Source organism: Xenopus laevis, chromosome 6S (assembly GCF_017654675.1).
Source record: "Xenopus laevis strain J_2021 chromosome 6S, Xenopus_laevis_v10.1, whole genome shotgun sequence".
In the NCBI taxonomy this organism is placed as follows: domain Eukaryota; kingdom Metazoa; phylum Chordata; class Amphibia; order Anura; family Pipidae; genus Xenopus; species Xenopus laevis.
Window position 1 is genome coordinate 15,379,048 of NC_054382.1, and position 22,003 is coordinate 15,401,050.

The 22,003-nt window shown below is 39.5% G+C and overlaps 1 protein-coding gene across 9 annotated transcripts in view; it reads left to right on the plus strand.

Annotated features, from left to right (window-relative positions):
* The window catches only part of pard3.S (par-3 family cell polarity regulator S homeolog), a 396,021-nt gene that overhangs the window by 235,180 nt on the left and 138,838 nt on the right, over window positions 1-22,003 (plus strand). For 4 of the 9 annotated variants that reach the window (XM_018268701.2, XM_018268702.2, XM_018268698.2 and 1 more), the window contains 4 exon segments: window positions 1,611-1,655; window positions 12,056-12,283; window positions 15,363-15,410; window positions 15,576-15,798. In XM_018268701.2, the coding sequence (XP_018124190.1) occupies window positions 1,611-1,655; window positions 12,056-12,283; window positions 15,363-15,410; window positions 15,576-15,798 (544 nt within the window). 9 annotated transcript variants of the gene reach the window in all.

Sequence of the window (22,003 nt, forward strand, 5' to 3'; positions counted from 1 at the left end):
CCCTTGGATGTTGCTCCCAGTGGCCTAAAAGCAGGTGCTTATTTTTGAATTCCAGGCTTGGAGGCAAGTTTTGGTTTCATAAAAACCAGATGTAATGCCAAACAGAGCCTCGATGTAGGTTGAGAATCCACGTAGGGGCTACCAAATGGCCAATGACAGTACTCATTGACACCCCAAGAAGATTTGTCATGCTAGTGTTGCTCCTCAACTCATTTTACTTCTGAAGGTTGCTCCCGGGTTCAAAAGGTTGGGGATCCATGAGTCTAGGACAGGGGTCCCCAACCTTTTTTACCTGTGAGCCACATTCAAATGTAAAAAGGATTGGGGAGCAACACAAGCATGAAAAGGTCCCTTGGGGTGCCAAATAAGGGCTATAATTGGCCATTTGGTAACCCCTATGTGGACTGGCAGCCTACAGGAGACTCTACTTGACACTATACTTAGTTTTTATGCAATTAAAATGTTCTTCCAAGCCTGGAATTCAAAAATAAACACCTGCTTTGAGGACACTGAGAGCAACATTCAAGGGATTGGAGAGCAACATGTTGCTCACGAGCTACTGGTTGGGGATCACTGGTCTAGGACAACCAGTTTAATAGACCCAAAGTAATTAAATAGATGTGTTTTTTGCGATCTCCATCACCAATATGGAAATGTGAGTATTTGGGAGAGGCTATAATAAAAGGAACTGTTGCGAAGTCTGTGAGCTTTCTCCCAAATATAGAAATTCAGTGAAGCTATTTCTCCAAAAATCAGTTTTAATGTGAATGCATTTTCAAGTTTTTATATGCCCCAGACTTTATTAGAGTATTACAGGGATGGGTTCCATCACAATTCCTCTTAGCACAGATCCTCAAGTCAATATGGTAAATTGACCTCCCAATAGGTTTTGGCAAATATGCTTCCTATTCAAACGTGTGTACTATTTACGAACACCTGAGGAAGGATTCCTCTTTTTCTCCATTCTCTGGATCAGCAGCTGCCGCAGGGTGACTATTTTCAGTTCTGTGACCCAAAAACACTAGGCAAAGGCCAAAACTCTGCCATATTGGTGTCTAGCTGTGCAGGGACAAAGCCATATGTCTAATAGTATTTGCACTTTTCTGATAATGCCCGAATGCAACATCGTAATCCTTCCTAGAGTCAGATGTGATGCCACATTCCAGGCTTGGGAATCAGTGTGCTGTGTGTTAATAACAATACATATAACATTTCTAGTGAAAGCATATTGCATTGCTAATGGTACAGCTATTGTAATACACAGAAGCTTGATCTCATCAGTACGACAGATGACAGAATGTGACCTTTAATGTAATTTCTTGTTCTTTATATGTATTTCATGTGAAGCAATTAGCTTCTGGCATGAGCACATTACAGGGATAATTAACAGTTTTAATTCCGTTCAAAGGGGAGCCACTTCTAGCATGAAATCACATGAGCAACTGCACGGTTCAAGTTGAATTCCCGGCGTTTGATTTAACGAGTCTCCAGGGAAAGGGGTTTGCATGGAATGTATAACCTTGCATCTTAATGTGCCAAGAATGTGTTTGTTGCATGAGGAATGCGCCTACTAACATGGCTAACCTGTGTTACATTTACCTTTTTAACAGTAGCCGACGAGACTAAGATCAGTGCAATGGCTGGCCAAAACTCAGGTAAGAGATGATGTTGCCATAGAAACGGGGGACAAAACCAGATTTAAGACAGGAATGCTTCTTATTGTGCATGTCAACATGACCTTTGCAGTGCATGACTTTCTCTATAGCTCACTTATTTCTTTTTCTTTATATTTGGCTTTTTTTTTTTAATGTCCCCAAATTGTCCTTTAGGGGATGACATGGTACAGCTATGGAAGATATATTCTGTCTCTGAAATGCAGTGGAGTGACTGCAGAATTTATATTCAAAAATATGCTCATTTGCCCATTGGTTTAACTGTATCTTGAAAAAACTCCGACGTAATGATTGGAGAGAGATCTAAAATTGCAAGTGATCTTCATGAAAGATATTTCATAAATTGATGGTGGAGGCAAACACCACAAGTCCGGACTGCCTGCTATTATTGGCTTCTAGTTATAGCAGCCCTCGTACAGGTTTCCAGGTGATAATCTCAGGTTTTGGGGCTGTTTACAGTGCCTTTTATTGCTATCAGTGGGAAACCACCCACAGCATTTTGAAATAGTGTTGATGAAAACACTGACTTTTGACAACCTTGCAGTCCTCTATTGAGTTACACCAAAAGGATAAACCATGGACACATTTAGGCCAAGGTGGTCATCTAAATATTACTGCATTTTGGCCATTCTAGTGGTGCTTCGATTACAGTGGTTTATCAGATGGTTCCTAAACTGTAGGGCTAGCTCCCCAGAGCAATTAGTTGGGACATAGCCTATATGGTAACCTTATGGTAATTTTAATGGAGAATGCCTAATTATCCTTCTAGATACTTAAGGGAGCCCCATTAAGGATCACTTATGAGATTTGTGGTGAACACTTATTTGCTCATTTGCAACTATGACTGCAGTACTGATACATCTGCGTTTTCATATGTCAGCTAACATGGGTCCAGATTATATGTCGGACCACAAATGATAAAGTCTAAACACCCATAAAAAAAAAAGTGGCCATACCATATAGTCAACTCACTATGGAGGTGAGGGACCTGTTAAGTTTCAGGTGCACACAATGGGATCATTGATTTGCCCAAGTTTTGGACAGTTAATTTGGCACCAAAGAATAAAGTTAAAGTCTCTTAAAGGAGAAGGAAAGTCTTCGTGCACCTGGTGGTGCCAAATGTTAGGCACCCCCAAGTGATTTGTATTTACTTACCTGAAACCCCGGGCTGGTGCTCCTATCAGCAGAAAACTGCACCGGCCCGGGGTTATTCCAGCGAGCTCCATGGATCGATCCTCTTCTGGCTTCTTCTTTCTTCAAATTTTCCGGGGCAGACGCAAGCGCAGTTGAACAAATAGCCGACTTGATGATATACAATATACAAAAAGTTGAAGCAGCAACACCGTGCTTCATAAAGAAAAGTATGGTTACTTTGTCCATTCAAAAACAGACAACTTCCTGACCAATGCCTTTTGCGTTTCAGGCATTACCGCCTATAATCTCAGGCATCTATGCTTATGATTAAGTGAAGTATCGCCCCATATGTGTAAGTTGTTGGTCTGGAGGTTGTCTGCTTTTAAATGGACTAAATACACATATTTTATATATTATATTATATTTTTGTATATTGTGGACTTTGAGGCCTGGGACACCATTAAGTGGTACTGATCCTTCAGCAACACAGGAGTATAGGAGCGGCTGTATAGTATTACTTGGATAGTATTATATAGTCTTGGAGCCAAGATTACAGATTGAAATTACCTCTTAGAACACAGTCTGGGCAAAATATATAATTTGAGAATATGTGGAATTTATCCATCACCGTGCATCTAAAATCCTCACTACACAACAATACTAAAAATTATTGATATACATATTACTCCTTCATGTTTGCATTGAAGCAAAGAGTAGAATCCTCCCTATAGCGGAATTGTAAGTCTGTAGATAATTTTGTGATGACAGTGTGACCGTAAAAGAGTTTGAGCTTTAAATCCTTTCAATCTAGAAATGTCAGTGCTGACAGCCTGGCCTAGAGGATTCCCTGAGGGCAATTTTCAGGCCAGTCGGTTATATTTACCCTTGCCTAACAAAGCTAAATGAAACAAAGGGAGAGTCACTCCAGTTCCATCTTAATTACAGCCGGCTTTATCTCCAAATCTCTTCAGAACAAAACTTGCAGATCCTTGAACGTGGGCCTCAGCCATCTCCTTGGCTGGAACAATTATGGTGGGGCCATTATTCTGGGAAATATGTCATTAAGCAGAATCCATTTTTCAAGCAGTCCCTTTATAAAGAGTGGAGCTTACAACGTCTTATTTTACATTTTTTCCTTCTGCAATTATATAATTGCTTTTTGCAATTATAAGTTTTTATGATGTATTAATTCCGGTTGACTCTTGACCTTTGGAATGCCATTTTATTTAGGCCCAATACACTGGTATGTGGGGACATGCCTCAGTTTAATGAGTGTGGTATAAGATCTGTCTTGTTTGGATGAGCGGGAATATCCCTACTTGAATACCATAAAGTTTTTACTAGTTACTAGTGATTACTAGTTACTTTTGTTGTTTACTCTGAGCTGATGGCTCCTCAATACTGTCAATATAGCTTATTGATGTGCAGGATAAACATTTTTACATTTATACAGTTCATTGAAATGAATATTAATGGTGAAAACTCAAAACATTCAACTTGAAAGAGCTGGGTTTTTGAAGGCCTGTGCTGAATGAATATCCAAAATGATGTGCTCAGTACAAGCAGACACCTGGAATGAAAGAGAGAGGGAAACTCTGTCCAAGTAATAGAGTGACAGATGCAGCATTAAATAGCTCTGAATAGACAGGAGCGGTCTAAGTTTGGGATGATTGACAGGAATATGTATAATAACACCAATATTAGTAGACAAAGACATTCTCTGTAATATTATCCCAATGGCTTCCTTTCTTCTAGTTTTGAATATGATTATGTAAAATAACATGCAATATGGCTTGGTGTCTTCAAAGCCAGGGGCACCCAGACTACAGTTGAGGACTCTACATCTAGTGATCGGATCTCAACAAGATCAACCACTGATCGAGCATGGCAATGGTTATGTTCCAATTTTCTTTTACATTTATTGCTATATTTAAACACTTATTTCTTGATACCTGCATTAAAAGAAGCAAACAGGTAGGTAGTCTGATGGAGTTCTTGGTAGGTGGTGCTCTGCTTAAAATCTGCTGATCTACAGATCAAGGTCTGCTGATCTACAGCTCAAGATCTGCTGATCTACAGCTCAAGATCTGCTGATCTACAGCTCATGATCTGCTGATTGACAGCTCAAGATCTGCTGATAGACAGCTCAAGATCTGCTGATAGACAGCTCAAGATCTGCTGATCTACAGCTCAAGGTCTACTGATCTACAGCTCAAGGACTACTGATCTACAGCTCAAGGTCTACTGATCTACAGCTCAAGATCTACTGATCTACAGCTCAAGATCTATTGATCTACAGCTCAAGAGCGACTGGTAGAATCTATAGGGAAATCATAGAAGAAATGTGGCAGCCCTGTTCCAGAAAGCTTATAGCAGCCATTTTTGGGACCAATGGGAGTTCCAATGTGCATATACCATAATCCTTATATACTCATACTTTTTGGTTCTTTTTCGGCTCTTTGCCCATCGCTCCATGCTTCTTTGCTGTCCACCCAAAATGCAGCTTAGCTGTTGGGATGATACCCCAGTTCAGCCCATCTCAAAAACATGCACTGGGTCAGATTGGGGTGATCAATTCCTAACCTGCCCAATAGATACAAGTTTGGGACCTGTTATTCAGAAAGCTTAGGACCTGGGGTTTTCTGCATAACAGATCTTTCCATAATTTGGATCTCCATACCTTAAGTCTGCTAGAAAATCATGTAAACATTAAATAAACCAAATAAGCTGGTTTTGTTTCCAATCAGTATTAACTATATCTTAGTTTGGATCAAGTACAAGGTACGGTTTTATTATTACAGACAAAAAGGAATCTAGTTTTGCAAATGGCTGGAGCTCAATACAATTCAATTGATAAGAGATATAGTATATATATAGTATAAGTAAACAGCACTTCATCATCAGACACAATAATAGGCCTTTAATTATATTTCTCTCTCTCTCTCCCCGGTTTATTTTGGCTGTCTGATCTGAGTCTCGTTTCTCATCGAGTGCAAAGGTTAGAGCAATGTTCAGTGGGAAGCGTGCACGGCTCATTTCTCCTGCTGAAAACTCAGGCGCTGGAGAATTACAGCACCTACAAAGAGTGAATTCAAGCGCTTCATTAGCACCTTCACTACAGAACATAATGATATCTACATACATAAAACATTACCCAGCTCTCTGGCAAGGCTCAGCGCTCTTTTTCTTTTTATCAGAACACTTCTTTCCTATGTCATCCTTTTCACAAGCATTCTCTTAAGGGCACAGGCCTTCAGAAATAACTAGGGATGCACCGAATCCACTATTTTGGATTCAGCCGAACTACTATGCGGAAGATTCGGCTGAATACCGAATCCAAATCTTAATTTGAATATGCAAATTAGGAGTGGGAAGGGGGAAACAGTTTTTACTTAGTTGTTTTGTGACAAAAAAGTCACAGAGATTTGCCTCCTCGCCCTAATTTGCTAAGGCAAATTCCGATTTGGATTCGGTTCAGCCGGGCAGAAGGATTCGGCCGAATCCTGGCCGAATCCCAAACTGAATCCTGGATTCGGTGCATCCCTAGAAATAACCAGTACTATAAGTACGGTATATATAATGGGTGGTATAGTAGCACTTACGCTCTTTTATGTATGCATGTGCCTAGCTCTGTTGAGTATAGGGCAGAGTATGTAATAATAATCTGAAAATCTGTTCTTGTATTTCTGTCAGACAATCCCGACTGATGACTTTGTGCCATGGTTATAATTGTTCTGCTGATCAGCCAGATTCAAAAATATCATTGGCCAATGCTGTGGCCAGCACCTGATATGACGGGAGAAGGGTGGCCATACCTCCCAACATTTTGGAATTTAGAAGGATTGATAAATTTAAATTTGTCAGGTTATGAAAGTTTGATCACATTTCTGTGGTTTTTATGTGTTATTACAGTTTTGGCTAATGAAGGTGAATTGCCCTTTAAGCTGTAAATCACAGTTTCCCCTAGAGACCTGCTTATCTTAAATAGCTAAAATTGTTTCTTTGCTTCTCTTAAATTGTTACAAAAGTATCCAAGTGCACCTGCCACATATTCTGGGCTCTTTGCCAAAAGCCAATTAAGTTTTAAAAACTTTGTATCTTTTTCTGGCCATTCAGTGCACGGGATCGAAGAAGTAACAATCCGGGACTGTGGGTTGAGCTGTCAAAATCGGGAGTGTCCCACGAAAAACGGGACAGTTGGGAGGTATGGGTGGCCATACCCTGTTTTTCCACTCCTGCACCAGCAGGCTGAATTCTATTGACCAGTGCATGAGTCACCTTTAGATCCCTTCATTATTAGCCAGTGGCAACTCCAGTTAAAGTGACTTTGAAGTAGCCCACAGCGATTCCAGCTGCATTGTTCTCAGTATTTTACTGCAACAAACACCTTAAGTGGCATAGCACTGGCTGCCTTGTTATATTGTGTGCAAAGAGAATTTTTCCTCTGCATGTAGGCTTTGGATATATGAATGGTGCTGCCATATTGCTTGCCGAGGCTAGGCTGAAACTAGACAATAGCAGTTCCTACTGGAGGAATATTTTAGTAAGTGTCTTGTTGCCTTGTTCTTATGATGGAAGACTCAGTCGGGAGGCATTATATTGAAATATGAAAGCAGCCAGTTTCATCGTTAGCTGATGTAACGATCTATAATATATTGGTACTCTATTTATTGGATGGCTGTGTGTCTTTGTTCAAGCTCCACTAACTACTCTGCTGCTGCTTCATAATAATGAGCTGCAATTTTGTGAGACGGAGGAACATTTAGTATTCTTGGCCCGTTTGTTTTCCCAGACTTTCCTGCCTCTCCAGTTACAAGATCCCTGCTGATATCGAGCTGTTACTGTTTTTCCCGATTTCATCTCTTGCAATGGCACTAACCTAATTCTCAATGTACTCGCACATGTCCTACGCACGTTATGAATGCAATGTGCAAGTCATCATGGAAGTGCATGTGACACAGGTGTATCTGTGGGTGTTATTGTAGCCTCAGCCCATAGAGATCTTTCCTTTGTACATGATACCTGCTTCTCATTGCCTGACATTCTGTTCCCCTCCATTACTTAAACAATCGAGGGAGAGAGAACTAATTGATGTGCCACTGCCTGCGGTGCTGCTTGTATTGGGCCAGGAGAAGAGAGAACCAGGGGCAAAGTAATGTGTCTGTATAGCATTTAAAGGGACACCATCATAAAACATATTATTTTTACCATATATATATATCTTTATTTGTATTCATTTGCTGTTAAGAAGTGCAGCATAGATTATGGTACAGGTATGGGACCTGTTATCTAAATTCTTCTGAACCTGGGGTTTTCAGGATAACAGATCTTTCTGTAATTTGGATCTTCATACCTTCAGTCCTATAGAAAATTATATAGATATTAAATAAACCCAATAGGCTGGCTCACGCGTGGGGTGGTGGTGGTGGGGGACCCAGTGGCCTAGGGGAGCCCAACCCAGAAATCTGGGCATGTGTAGGGCACATCTTGGCATAACTGACAAGTAGTATATAATACAATGGTTTTAGTCCTTACATATAAAGAAAAGCATGAGCCCAATGCCATTTGTGGCTCTCTATTCAGAATTCTATAATCAGAATACGTAGAGGGTTCTTCACAGTCAGGACAGTGAGGTTGTGGAATGCACTGCCGGGTGATGTTGTGATGCTGATTCAGTTAATGACTATAAGAATGGCTTGGATGATTTTTTGGACAGACATAATATCCAAGGCTATTGTGATACTAAACTCTATAGTTAGTATAGGTATGGGTATATAGAATTTTAATTAAAAGTAGGGAGGGGTGTGTGTATGGATGATGGGTTTTCATTTGGAGGGGTTGAACTTGATGGACTTTGTCTTTTTTCAACCCAATTTAACTATGTAACTATGTAACTATGAATATAAAAAAAACAAAATTTGGTTGCCAAGAAATAATTTATTTTTTAATTGCTACATGGACCGATAAAAACTGTGATAAAAAAAAAAAAAAAAAATATATATATATATATATATATACACACACACACACACACACGAACACACATGTTTTAATTCTCTTTATGGCATTATTGGTAATTTAAAAAGTAATTTAAATTTAAAAAGACTAGGTAGGTGATAAATTTGAGTTTTCTTTTGTCTGTGTTCCACTTTAAGTTAGTATTCATGGCTCTTCTTCATTTATAAAAACACTTGTTCTTTGGCCTGTTTGCAGCAAAACCAGTGTTAACCCCTATAATAAAGCCAACTGCCACCACGTGAAGGAGGAAGGTATTAGCTGCACACATGGAGGCCTGTTTATCAAAATTCGAATTTGTGAAATTTTTTCATCCTCGCCTAAGCGCACATTTTAAAAAAAGCTTAAATGTTTATTTATTAAAAGATTAGACTATAAAAAGCACAAACCAATAAAAACAAAGAACAAATAAGAATACAAAAACCTCAAAATCCTCATTTCCTCTGAATTATTGGTGTGTTTACAAGTGAATAAAACTTTGAAAAACCTCTTAAAGGTTGAAGTAACTAAATATTTTACAGCTCCCACTGACATCTCTACTAAGACATTAGAGTTTTTCTTGTTTTTCCCGCTTAACAAAATATAGAAAATGTGGTGTTTTAAAACTATTCTTCACCTTCAAGATTTTTAGTGCTAAAAGTCATGAACAGGAATAAACTGGCCCCATGGAGTAAGAGTTGCATTATAAGAGCTAGAAGGCCGGCTTGCTGATTTCTGGAGCTGCATATAAAGTGGCCGATTCGTTCTTCTCCAAATCCGCTGCCCGAGGCTAATAGATTCTTCTCTGGGCATCCAGCTTTGTGTGATGTGTGTGACATCTCATATGAAAGCAATTTAAGTGCTGTCTGTGAACAGCTCCTTGAACTAGATCTTAACAAGCCAATACTAATTAATAAGCAGTAAATGAAATCCGAGATGTGCCAGGACAGAAGCATGCTCTGGAAATCAATATCCTTACTCCCAAACTGTTCTGCAGTCCCTGGCTAAGCAACGTGAAGCCAAGTAGCCATGGGCAAATTCATTTACAGATAATCAATGAATGTAGGCTTCCCCCGTCTTGATTAAACTGGTGTCCTCCTATATCACATTATTATTTAGAGTTCTGCTGCCATTTACTGAAATAAGGTAATGTTCTAGTATAAGGATTTGCCATCTACCTTGAAAAGCCTTACCCTGAACTGTCAAAGTCTGTATTCTAAATGGAAAAAATACCCCACTCAGGCAATTAATACTATCTGAATAAAAATAAATATTTAATTTTTGCATGAAGCTGCATGATTTCATATGGTAGTTTGCCTTTGACTTGGGTGAACCATTTCCTAGGCTAACAAACCCATTCCTCACGTTCCATTGTAAAATGATAGATTCAGGCACTTTAAGACCCTGGAGTTTACAATCTAAGGTCCCGATTACATACTATGAATAAATAATTTCCATGAATACCAGCAAATTAAATTACAAAGTGAACAGCATCACAAACCTTTGAGAAGGTATCTAACCAACCTTCCAGTGGGTTTTTGGGCAGACATGCACTTTAATTACTATCTTGAATGAAAAGATTTGACCAATCAGATCTGATGCAGCTCCATCATCTCTCAACGGGAAGAAGTAGAGAATGTCGAAAGATTTGTAGATCCTACTTGGTGCATCTTGTTGCTATCTCTCTGTTCCAGGGCTGGACCCTTCTCAGTCTCTTTAGATGTGTGTTTCTCTAACTATCCTGCTTAAGACCCAAGAAGATATCTTAAGGTGCCTTACGCTATTAGATCTGCTTGTTTGGCAAGGTCGCCAAACGAGTGGATCTTAACCCGATATGCCCACTAACGGCTGGGTGATATTGGGTGAATCCGAACATTCAGCCATGGGGCAAATTGGCGCCGACTGATCGCAGGACCCTATCATCTAGGCGATGCAATCCTGGATCGCAGAAAAAAAAAAATCAAACTTGATCGTTCGATATCTGGCCGATTTTTGGCCTGATATCAATCGCGTGGACCCATCGGGAGCCCCCACATGGGCAGATAAGCTACCGAATCAGTCTAAAGAACCGAAATCGGCAGATTTAATCTGCCCTTGTATGGCCACCTTTACTCCCGGTATTTCTCAAAAAATACACTAAAGAGCTTGTGCTCCTTGTCTTCTACACACAAATAGCTCTTGACTTGAAGATTACTCTACACTAGAATCTGGATCCACAAAATGTAATTGTTCATCTGAAACTGTGCTTTTCTTTGGGGACATAACTTTTATTGTAGTCAGACACTTGTATTCCTACGTCATTTCCACAATATCATACTTTTTACAGTAGGTGATCGTCGTCTATAGTGTGTGATAGCAACTGCATAGACAAAACTACCTTATTCTAAATTTACTTTACTTAGTCTTTGTGTCTAATGTCTGTATATAATTGTGTATAATACACAAAAGCCATGAATATCCTGTAAATTATATCCTTATAAACGGTGAGTTCTGATGTCATCAGTTATAAACGGTGAGTTCTGATGTCATTTCTGTCACATGACTCACTGAAATTTGTGTATTATAATAAATAAAGTACCCCCAGTTGTAAAATATGAGGATATTAGAAGTTACCTCGGAGTTCCATGACCCGTATAAAAACACTCGGCCTTCGGCCTCGTGTTTTTATATGGTCATGAAACTCCTCGGTATCTTATAATATCCTTATATTTTACAAGAGAGGGTACTTTATTCACTATATAATGTCTCCCTTCATTATTATACAAAGTGCCAAGCTTTTTTCCTTATGTATTTGAGTTGGTTAATGATATTCGTATCATTAGCAGATCTAGTTGACTGTACTACTTCAATATAGGAATAATTCCTCTTATCCCCTTTTGCCTTGAAGCCCTTTAAAGTCAACTTGCTGTAACCCAAACTTTAGAAAGGGCTGCAGTCACTTTAATTTGCAGTTTCTTATCCCAGAGAAGCATTACTGAGATATTTCTCTGTTTCGATACTTCCCAGGCTTACCGCACTAATGTCGTGGGCCTTTCTAGTTGAAAGGAAAGGGCACTGTTAATCTTTGCAAGTAAGAGGATTTAACTTCATAAACGCCATAGCGAACAGATCTGTACAAAATTTCCTCAACAAAGTGCTATGAGAGAGGCTGCATAATGGGAGTGCATCCCCACAGAATTTCACTGAGGACATGAATAATCAAGCGCGCAGTACGTCGTACGAATCCCAATTAACTTTTCATTTTGACTTCTAAGGTTCCCCAAGCAGAGACGTCGGGCCATCATTAGGCCTTAAGAAATCCAGCTCATTAGAAAGTCTGCAAACTGCCGTGGCTGAGGTGACTTTGAACGGTGACATTCCTTTCCATCGCCCGCGCCCGCGGATTATCCGAGGGCGAGGCTGCAACGAGAGCTTCAGAGCCGCTATTGACAAGTCTTATGACAAGCCATCAGCTGATGATGATGATGAAGGCATGGAGACATGTAAGTTGGTTTGAACATGAAGGCAAATATATGAGATGTTCTTGTTTTTTTTTTGTTTTTTTTTTTACATATTTTTGTTATAATAGATAATTTCTGTTATAAGTATTTGCAGTTTTGACTTTTTTGTAAAATGAAAGTAGAGGCAGATACCAGGAGATAACGGGTACCAGGTAGAACATTGGTATAGGGTTTAAAATGATGTCTTCATAAATAGTAACTGAACCCCAGGTATGTCTTCAAGCAAGTAGAGGAACAGACCACGCCAGTAATGTTGGTTTGGTGATCTCAGCCTTTCTAATTAATTAAAGGTGATTTGGGTCATAAAAGGGCTGAGGACTTCAGGATGAGCTGGTTAAGGTTAGGCACAACTTGAGTTTGCACAAGCATAGTACGTGGACCTGTAGAGTAAATATAGATTACTGTTCTGTAGGGTTCCCAGCTGCACTCACTGTGATTCCACTGCCTGAGGCCCTTAGCCATGCATAAAATATAACATCATCTGTATCATGGCGTATAGAAAGACCTTGCCGTTAAGTAAGACTTTTAACTTTTTTTTTTTCCTATTATATTTATAAGCATTTGAAAATGAACAGTAACAAATGATAACAGTGAATAATAATTGCACAACAAGTAAGTTAGCATACATAAGATGGATAAAAAGAAATAGATTACAATGCAAAGTAAAATGGAATATAGAAAACATTGCAAATTTCAGAACTAATTGCAAATGGACAATTTTTCAAACTGAATAACACTTTCCTCTCTATCATAAAAAGAAATGAATAATGAAAACATAAGTAACCTATGGAACATCAAGGGGAGTGAATAGAAGGCTCTCCAGGAGTCTACATGAATTTATCAAACATCAGTTTGTCATTAGAATTTAAAGTATCTAAATAAGGGGACCAATTGTTCAAAAATGTCTTTCTAATTGCAAAATTTCCATATCTAAAACTGACAGCATCTTGTAGAAAGAGAGATTTTAGATATGATAAAATGCCTTTTAAATCAGGAGGTTTCTCTTGAATCCAGTACAAAGACTTTTAACCTCTAGAAATTAAACACCACTTTTAGACTTTCTCTGAATTAACAGCACTTGTTATCAAATCTTCCCAGGGTTGTTGTATTTTTTTTTATCCATGTTTTCTTAATATAAAATAAGCCATCTGTGTGTGTCTTTGGTAGGACTTGGGAGTGTGATCTTTTACATTTTTGTAACTAGGAAAAATGCATTAATATACTGTATGTGACAGTTACAAATAAAATGCAGGGAATGAGTCATTAGAAACCCTTATTTATGGAAATTGCAATTAAATATACATATGTATTAAACTCATGTTACTTTAAGAGTGATCCAATCTATGGAAATGTGGCACTCTATAGGTATATAGCTCTGCTGCATGCGGTATAGTCATGTAGATGATTTGTGCCTAGTTATAGTGCCAGGATAGCAGTTTGGTTGGGTCCCCATTCATGACCTCTTTAACCAGAATTATTTAATCCTTCTGCTCAAGATATTTGGTTTATTGGTGTTGCAAGTCTCTGAATATAGTCAATGGGTGCAAGAATAAGCCCTTGCAGGGTGTTACCCAGGCATTTAGTTGGGGGCATGCCTAGTGGTTAATGATGCTGATATGATGGGGTGTATTTTTTCAGCATTTAGCATGGACTTCACATACAATACAGAGTCATTTAATACAAGTCAGCTTTCCCCCCCTCTCCACCCACAAAGCATCTGTTCATATTATTAAATTACTTCTGCTGAGGTCATTCCACAATGGGAAGTTTCTTCATGAATGGCCGCAAATTAGATTACATTGTGCCTAGCCATAAATTTCAAACAGGAAATAAGCTAAATGTCAATCCGTATGGGCCAATCACAGAGCCTGGGCTTGGGAGCACGTAAAGTGATCCTAATTACTCCAGTCTATAGAGTAGCACTGATTCTGGCTCTACTGGGAGACAATCAAAAAGAGCCTGCTCACTGGTGGCAATGGCATTACTAGCAGCAACCAATTATCCGTTTTGCTGTCTACTCCAAGATTCCAAGCTTTTAGGATTGCAATCAGTTACTTTAAACTGTTCCTTGGCTGGGGAGAAATGCTGCTGGATCCACCAGGGCTGCCTTTCCAGCAGGATGGAAGGTGGCATAGTGCAATCATTATGGTTGATCTAAAGCAGTCACAATTAGTCAAAAATTTTGATTTTCTCTGAGGGCCCCCCTGGCTAGATGATAAATAGCTTACTCGTATATTATTTGGTGGAGTATCATAAAAACGTAACTTAGGATCATAATAGAAGCCCCATCTTGGATGGCAAAGTAGTTTGACCACCACTATAGGTAGTGGTCATCTAAATGTCAAGGATTTTAATAGAGTTGTCTTCTGAAATGATGATCTGCCTGAAAAATGTTGTTCCTGGGATGCTACTGGCACAGGGGAAGTTGCCCTCAGCATTTTACCTGCAGCAAGCCAAACATCCTGGGTGCCATCACCCTTTGAGAATATAAGAGAAGGCACCTTGGGTATGGTATAGCATAACTTCTTCTTGACAATTCTATCAGACTTTGAGGTTGCTGCTGCTCTCTAACGCTTCAAGGAAAGGAGCATCCAGAAACAGAACAGATGTCTCCCTCCTGAGTGCCCAGCTCTTTCCTAATTTTGGCTCCTTAGAAGAGTGAGGTTGAGAATCACACACAGTTAAAGTGAGATAGGCCTATCAACATAGGCAAAGACTGAATTTCCATTGGAAGGATTCTGCTTCCACACCATTGAATACCAGCCACATTGATATGCTGTATTTGCATGTCCATTAACTCTATACGATAACTTTACTCCACGTATTTCGCACTATGGCAAATGGCCAATATATTTATATCCTTCAGCCGCAGAGGTGGCTGCTCCCAGTTGGGCTGCATCTAGTATAATGAATATATTAATAGAAACTGAAATATATTACTGCTATTACTTTCTGGGGGTGATTTGTTCTAAAATTACATTTTAAACAAACGTGTTATTTTATATAAATGCTCAAGTATATATTATATCTGTATAACTGCAACTCACACCTGCTTTAACAGGTACTAACAAATCAGAGCTGGAGCCAATCAACAGTTCTTCTGAGTGGGGTAGGTAGGAGAAAGTCACAAGGGTCTTGCACAGAAATTGGTGTTGGTAGGTGGGGTCCAAAATTAGTGAAGGGTGCACTCTTTTTGGAAGTGGTACTATAATAACTTGTTTAAAATGTATCTACTGTGGGCGTGGCTCATTGATTATTCCCTGATTTCTTTTAGTGGAGGAAGACACAGAAGAAAGTTCAAAATCAGGGCGAGAATCTGTGTCTACCGCCAGTGATCAGCACTCGCACTCGCTGGAGAGGCAAGTCAACGGCTCCAGCCAAGAGAAGAGCGACAGGAAGAAGGACAAAAGTGGAAAGGAAAAGAAAAAAGATCGGGACAAAGATAAAAATAAAACAAAAAAAGGAGGGATGCTGAAAGGCTTGGGAGACATGTTCAAGTAGGTGTATTCTTCTTTATTCATCCATTAATACATTTATCTCCTGTGCTTCAAAATACTTGGTGATTTCCTTGGTGCGATTCCTAGAGAAGTCACTTGAAGTGCGATATTGTGTCCTTTATATATTAAGTCACACCTTGTCGGCTGCAGCAGTCACACACTTCTCTGGACGGGGTCCAAGGTGACTCTCAGGTTCACTCGAACGAGACCACAGATTTTCTTTAATGAAAAATGGTGCATTTTTACTTTGGGCACCGTAACGGTCTAGTCTGCTCTGGAGGCAGTTTATTGGATGGTTTAAGGCCCTAGGAGATGGGACTGTTTGTTGCCCCGGCTTAATTTCCTCAAGTGTACGCAACAAAACATACACAGTTAAATTCCTAATGTGATTAAAGGGATACTGTCATGGGAAAATATATTTTTTTCAGTTAATAGTGCTGCTCCAGCAGAATTCTGCACTGAAATCCATTTCTCAAAAGAGCAAAATTTTTTTATATTCAATTTTGAAATCTGACATGGGGCTAGACATATTGTCCATTTCCCAGCTGCCCCCAGTCTGTGACTTGTGCTCTGATAAACTTCAGTCACTCTTTACTCCCTTAGATATAATAACTTTGTAACTTTGGAATTTTTGTTGGTGGAGGAGATTAAGTACTGGTGACATAACTCATCTCATCTTCCATTACAACCAATACCCCCTCTGATATGTGATTGTCACTTGAGCCATAATGGATACTCATTTTTCACTAGTTAATCGCACCAAGGTGGTCCCCGACATAGCTCTTTTTTTCTCATCAATTAGAAATGGCTTGCCCCGGTTTTTATTTATTGCGTGGGTTGCACATGGTTTTCATCTGCGTTGTCTAAAGATATGGTATTTCTTATCTGAACCGATTATCGAGCAAGCTCCAATTGATGGCTATTCGGTTTTCAGAGTTTCCTATTTTGAAAACAACCTGTAATAATAATTAATCGTACTTCTTGGTATTTAGGCATGTTCAAAGGAACAGTAACGCTAAAAAACCAAAGTGTATTAAAGTAATGAAAGTATAACATACTGCTGTGCTGCACTGGTAAAACTGGTGTATTCACAAACTCTACAGTAGTTTATATAACAAGCTGCTGTGTAGCCATGGGTCCATTCTGGATAATAAATCCTATACCTGCGCACTGAAATTTACCCTCTCTCCCGTGTTTCTATTTCTTGTGATTATTACTCTGTTATTATGTTTAATAACTGAAACAAAAGGCAGATATTCTATAATAATACAATGTGTGAATTACAAAGAAGCTATACCTGGCAGGCTTTCTGTGGTCTCACCATTATTATTTTATTTATAGTCCTTCTCTCACAATATTTATTGCACAATATCCATGCATGACAAGCAGACAAGTTACAATGGAGCCTCATCAGTCCCTATTAGCCAACTACAAATGACTGACGGGAAGAAACCTCTTAAGTACATGGCAGGAAATTTTCTAGACAAAATCCTTGTTCGTTCCCTCCCATGTGAATTGCGATGCATTATTTAACCTTAACTAAGATACATAGCTTTGCCTTCAGGAATGTTTGCATGTGTGCATGCCGTTTTCTTTCCTTTCTGTCATTGTTATTTTATACTTCCAGTGTGAACCAATGAACTGTTTTACTAAACTGCCAGCGAGGAAGACTGTTTGTAATGTCACTATAACTTCATGTTTAGGCCTTTTGATTAACTGAGCATATTGCATCATTTATTAATGGTTATGTTGGATAGTAGCCCACTAACCCAGTTACATTGTCACGCTGGTTCCATTGCTGGGGTCCCAAAGTCAATTCCAGCCAGGAGCATAGGTATGTTCTCCACCTGTACTGGGGTCCCAGGTTCAATTCTAGCCAAGGGCATAGGTATTTTCTCTACCAGTACTGAGGTCCCAGGTTCAATTCTAGCCAAGGGCATAGGTATGTTTTCCGCCTGTACTGCGGTCAAAGATTCAATTCTGGCCATGGGCATAGGTATATTCTCCACTTGTACTGGGGCCCCAGGTTAAATTTTAGCCAAGGGCATAGGTATGTTCTCCACCTGTATTGGGGTTCCAGGTTCAATTCTAGCCAAGAACATAGGTATGTTCTCCACCTGTACTGCGGTTAAAGATTCAATTCTGGCCATGGGCATAGGTATATTCTCCACTTGTACTGGGGCCCCAGGTTAAATTTTAGCCAAGGGTATAGGTATGTTCTCCACCAGTATTAGGGTCCGAGGTTCAATTCTAGCCAAGGGCAAAGTTATGTTCTCCACCTGTACTGCGTTCAAAGGTTCAATTCTAGCCAAGGGCATAGGTATGTTCTCCACCAGTATTGGGGTCTCGGGTTAAATTCCAGCCAAGGGCATAGGTATGTTCTCCACCAGTATTGGGGTCCCAGGTTCAATTCTAGCCAAGGGCATAGGTATGTTCTCTACCAGTACTGGGGTCCCAGGTTCAATTCTAGCCAAGGTCATATTTATGTTCTCCACCTGTACTTGGGGTCCCAGGTTCAATTCCAGCCAGGTGCATAGGTACTGTATGTTCAACATCTGTACTGGTGTCCTAGGTTCTATTCTAGCCAAGGGCATAGGTTTGTTCTCTATATGTACTGGGCTTCCAGGTTCAATTCCACCCAGCTTCATAAGTATGTTCTCAACCTGTACTAGAGTCCTAGGTTCAATTCCAACCAGGGGCTTAGGTATATTCTTTATATGTTCTGGGGTCCCAGGTTTAATTCTAGCCATGGATATATGTGTGTTCTCCATCTCTTCTAAGCATAATTAACCATTGCATTGGAAAGGAAATGCTCATGGGGCAATATAAGCAGCTGGATTTTCAATTGACGGTCTGATTTCTCAACCTACTTTTTTAATTTAGGGCTTGTAAAGAGTAGCACTCTGCCATATTGAGGCGGCAAGGAGGTGAGAAGCCTTAGCACTCTGCCATATTGAGCTGGTAGGGAGGTGAGAATCTGTATGTAGTCCTGGTGGTGATATTTGCAGCTGCTGAAGTCGCTTATTCTACCAGCACAGATGGATTTCAATGAAGTTTTCTGTTCAAGCCTTGAGTTAGGATTAGCATCTGAACATATTACAGCTGAAACTTCTAATTGTTAGTGGGGCCTGCCTGCTTGATTTGTTGTGTGTGCTTGGGCTTCCGCTGAAGGGGGTTGTTAGCATATCATTTCTTACAGAGTGCTGCAGAACAATGCAAATGACATGCTATTTGCTAGCAGGTCGCACAATAATGTTCACAGATTCTAATTTATGCCGTCCTGACATTCACATTCAACAAAATGCACTGGTAAACATAGAGCAATTCCACTTGCAACGGAAAAAAACAATGGGCTCTTGGAATTATCATAACTACATACTATGAAGCCAGTGATCCTCCGTGTTACAGCCGTAAGAATCAGTTTGCTAAATTAAACCTTTCAAGGGCATCTATTTTCACCCATAATCTTGAGCAGTGAAACAGTTGTAACTGTCTTTCTATAGAGCGTTGTTAAGGTCAGAATAGTAGGAGATGCCATTCTCCCTACTGTCTTGTGTATATCTCATGGCAGGCATAGAGAGCTACTGAGAAGAGAAGGCAACCTTTGGCGCGCTGGAACTGCAACTTTTTGGTCACCTTTTCCATGAATAAATAAGTAAAGTGTCTAATAGATTTAAGTCTGGGCAATCCAGTTGATGACCATGGGGCTCTCTAGGATAGAATTGTAATATGTGGGTATATCAGATATTTAACTTAAAGGGATCCTGTCATCGGAAAACATGTTTTTTTCAAAACGCACCAGTTAATAGTGCTACTCCAGCAGAATTCTGCACTGAAATCCATTTCTCAAAAGAGCAAACAGATTTTTTTATATTCAATTTTGAAATCTGACATGTGTCTAGACATTTTGTCAATTTCCCAGCTGCCCCCAGTCATGTGACTTGTGCCTACACTTTAGGAGAGAAATGCTTTCTGGCAGGCTGCTGTTTTTCCTTCTCAATGTAACTGAATGTGTCTCAGTGGGACATGGATTTTACTATTGAGTGCTGTTCTTAGATCTACCAGGCAGCTGTTATCTTGTGTTAGGGAGCTATCTGGTTACCTTCCCATTGTTCTTTTGTTTGGCTGCTGGGGGGGGGAAGAGAGGTGGTGATATCACTCCAACTTGAGGTACAGCAGTAAAGAACGATTGAAGTTTATCAGAGTACAAGTCACATGACTTGGGGCAGCTGGGAAATTGACAAAATATCTAGCCCCATGTCAGATTTCAAAATTGAATATAAAAAAAATCTGTTTGCTCTTTTGAGAAATGGATTTCAGTGCAGAATTCTGCTGGAGCAGCACAATTAACTGATTAATTTTGAAAAAAATTTTTCTTCCCATGACAGTATCCCTTTAAAAGTAACGTCTAACGTCACTGAACGTGTCTGAGCTCTGAGGACATTGAGGCTGGCTTTGGACCTCAAGTTATTCTTTCTGTGCCCTCATTGTGGGTATTAATCTGAAAGAAAAGTTGGTCAACATTCTTCTGAAAATGGCCATACATATTGTCTGCCGACTTAACGATGTAAGCAGGTTAATTGTCGGTGGGTTAGCCAAAACGACATCCTTTTGGGTCAATGTCTGGTCAGGGCTTTGGCAGATATCGGTGTGACTGGTTAAAATGTCCCAACATGCGAGGACCATATCTTTCCATGGAGGTATGCCACCAAATAAAGCTTGGATGGTCTTCTGTAGAGGCTTTTCAAGACCTGTAAAGTTTCAGTGAATAAAAATAAAAGGTCTCCGCGTCATGAAAACATGGACAGTTCATGTACATTTGAATATTTTTACAGTCATGTAGCCCGGTACTTCATAACCTGCTCCCCAAAATATCCAAACCCCATCATTCCAGGTTGAATAATAATATTGCAGCACATTGCACCATCACTTGGAGTAACTTACCATACCACACCACATTTTTGGCTTCATTAGCTTTATACCCAGTAATCTTTAAAAAAAGCTTTAAATATGGAGTTAGTGGAGCTGAGCCCAGTTTGTACGGCATCCGAGATCCCCAAACATCTGCTTCTCCTGTAAATTGTCTGTGGTTATTGCTTCTTAGCTTGATGAATGAGCAATAGCAGCTTACTTGTACTGTACATAATGTGAAATATGATTGGTACCAGTATAAGTGCTCGATTAAATTGTATGCCATTATCGTACATTATTATAGATAACATTGTATTATTCATACTGCTTTAATCCTTTCCTCCCCTTTCAGATTGCTCATTTTTCCTTGCTGTAAGCGCAACATCTTAGTGGCTACTATGAAATACTCGTCATTTATATTAAGACTGATTTAATCACTTCTTCTGCCGTGCCACCGATTTCTTGTAGGTCAGAATATGTTATAGGGCCTTGGTGAGTCCTGAGCAAAGATTAAATTGGTGGACCCCCCTTTACCATGCAAAGCCAACTCATCTCCCCGCTTTATCTCCTGTCTTTCTAGTAAGTTAAAACCAGTGATAACAGCAAAACTTTGAGCATCCACCTAACCCTGCCATCACCTCCCTTCCACAAATTGCATTATAACCGGCCCAGTTGCTGATGGGAAACTGAGGAGGGGCAGAGTTGAGAAGGGTGTGGCTCAAAGGGAGAAACTCATCAGAAGGTCACGAGGCAGGATGGATTGGGGTGAGAAATTAGGGAACGTTAATACAGCCACGAGAATACGTGGGCCCTTAGCAAACGTATCTTTTGCCAATTTGTTAAGGCGACCCTTATGAGAGAACCCAAATAATGATTTAAAACCAGTCGTGCATCTTTATATTACTATTATATTACTATTTTATCACTATTTTATTTTCTACCATAGAAAGAAACTTCACATAGGGTCTCAACCCACATGTCCGACTGTCACCTTCCAATTAACTGACAGACAGGCTACACAAGCACAATTAGACACTTCTCCACCAGTTAAGTGATTATGTTCCACAGGTGTTACGTCTCTCCACTTTATACCTATTTATTTGATAAGAAAGTATCTGGGTTAATTGCACATTGTCCAATAAAGAATGGCATGGCTTTTAGTATTTCTAGGTTTCATTTATATAATTTCGGTGATCAGGGTTTTTTTAATCTATATATATATATATATATATATATATATATATATATATATATATATATATATATATATATAGATCAGGGTTTTTTTTTAATC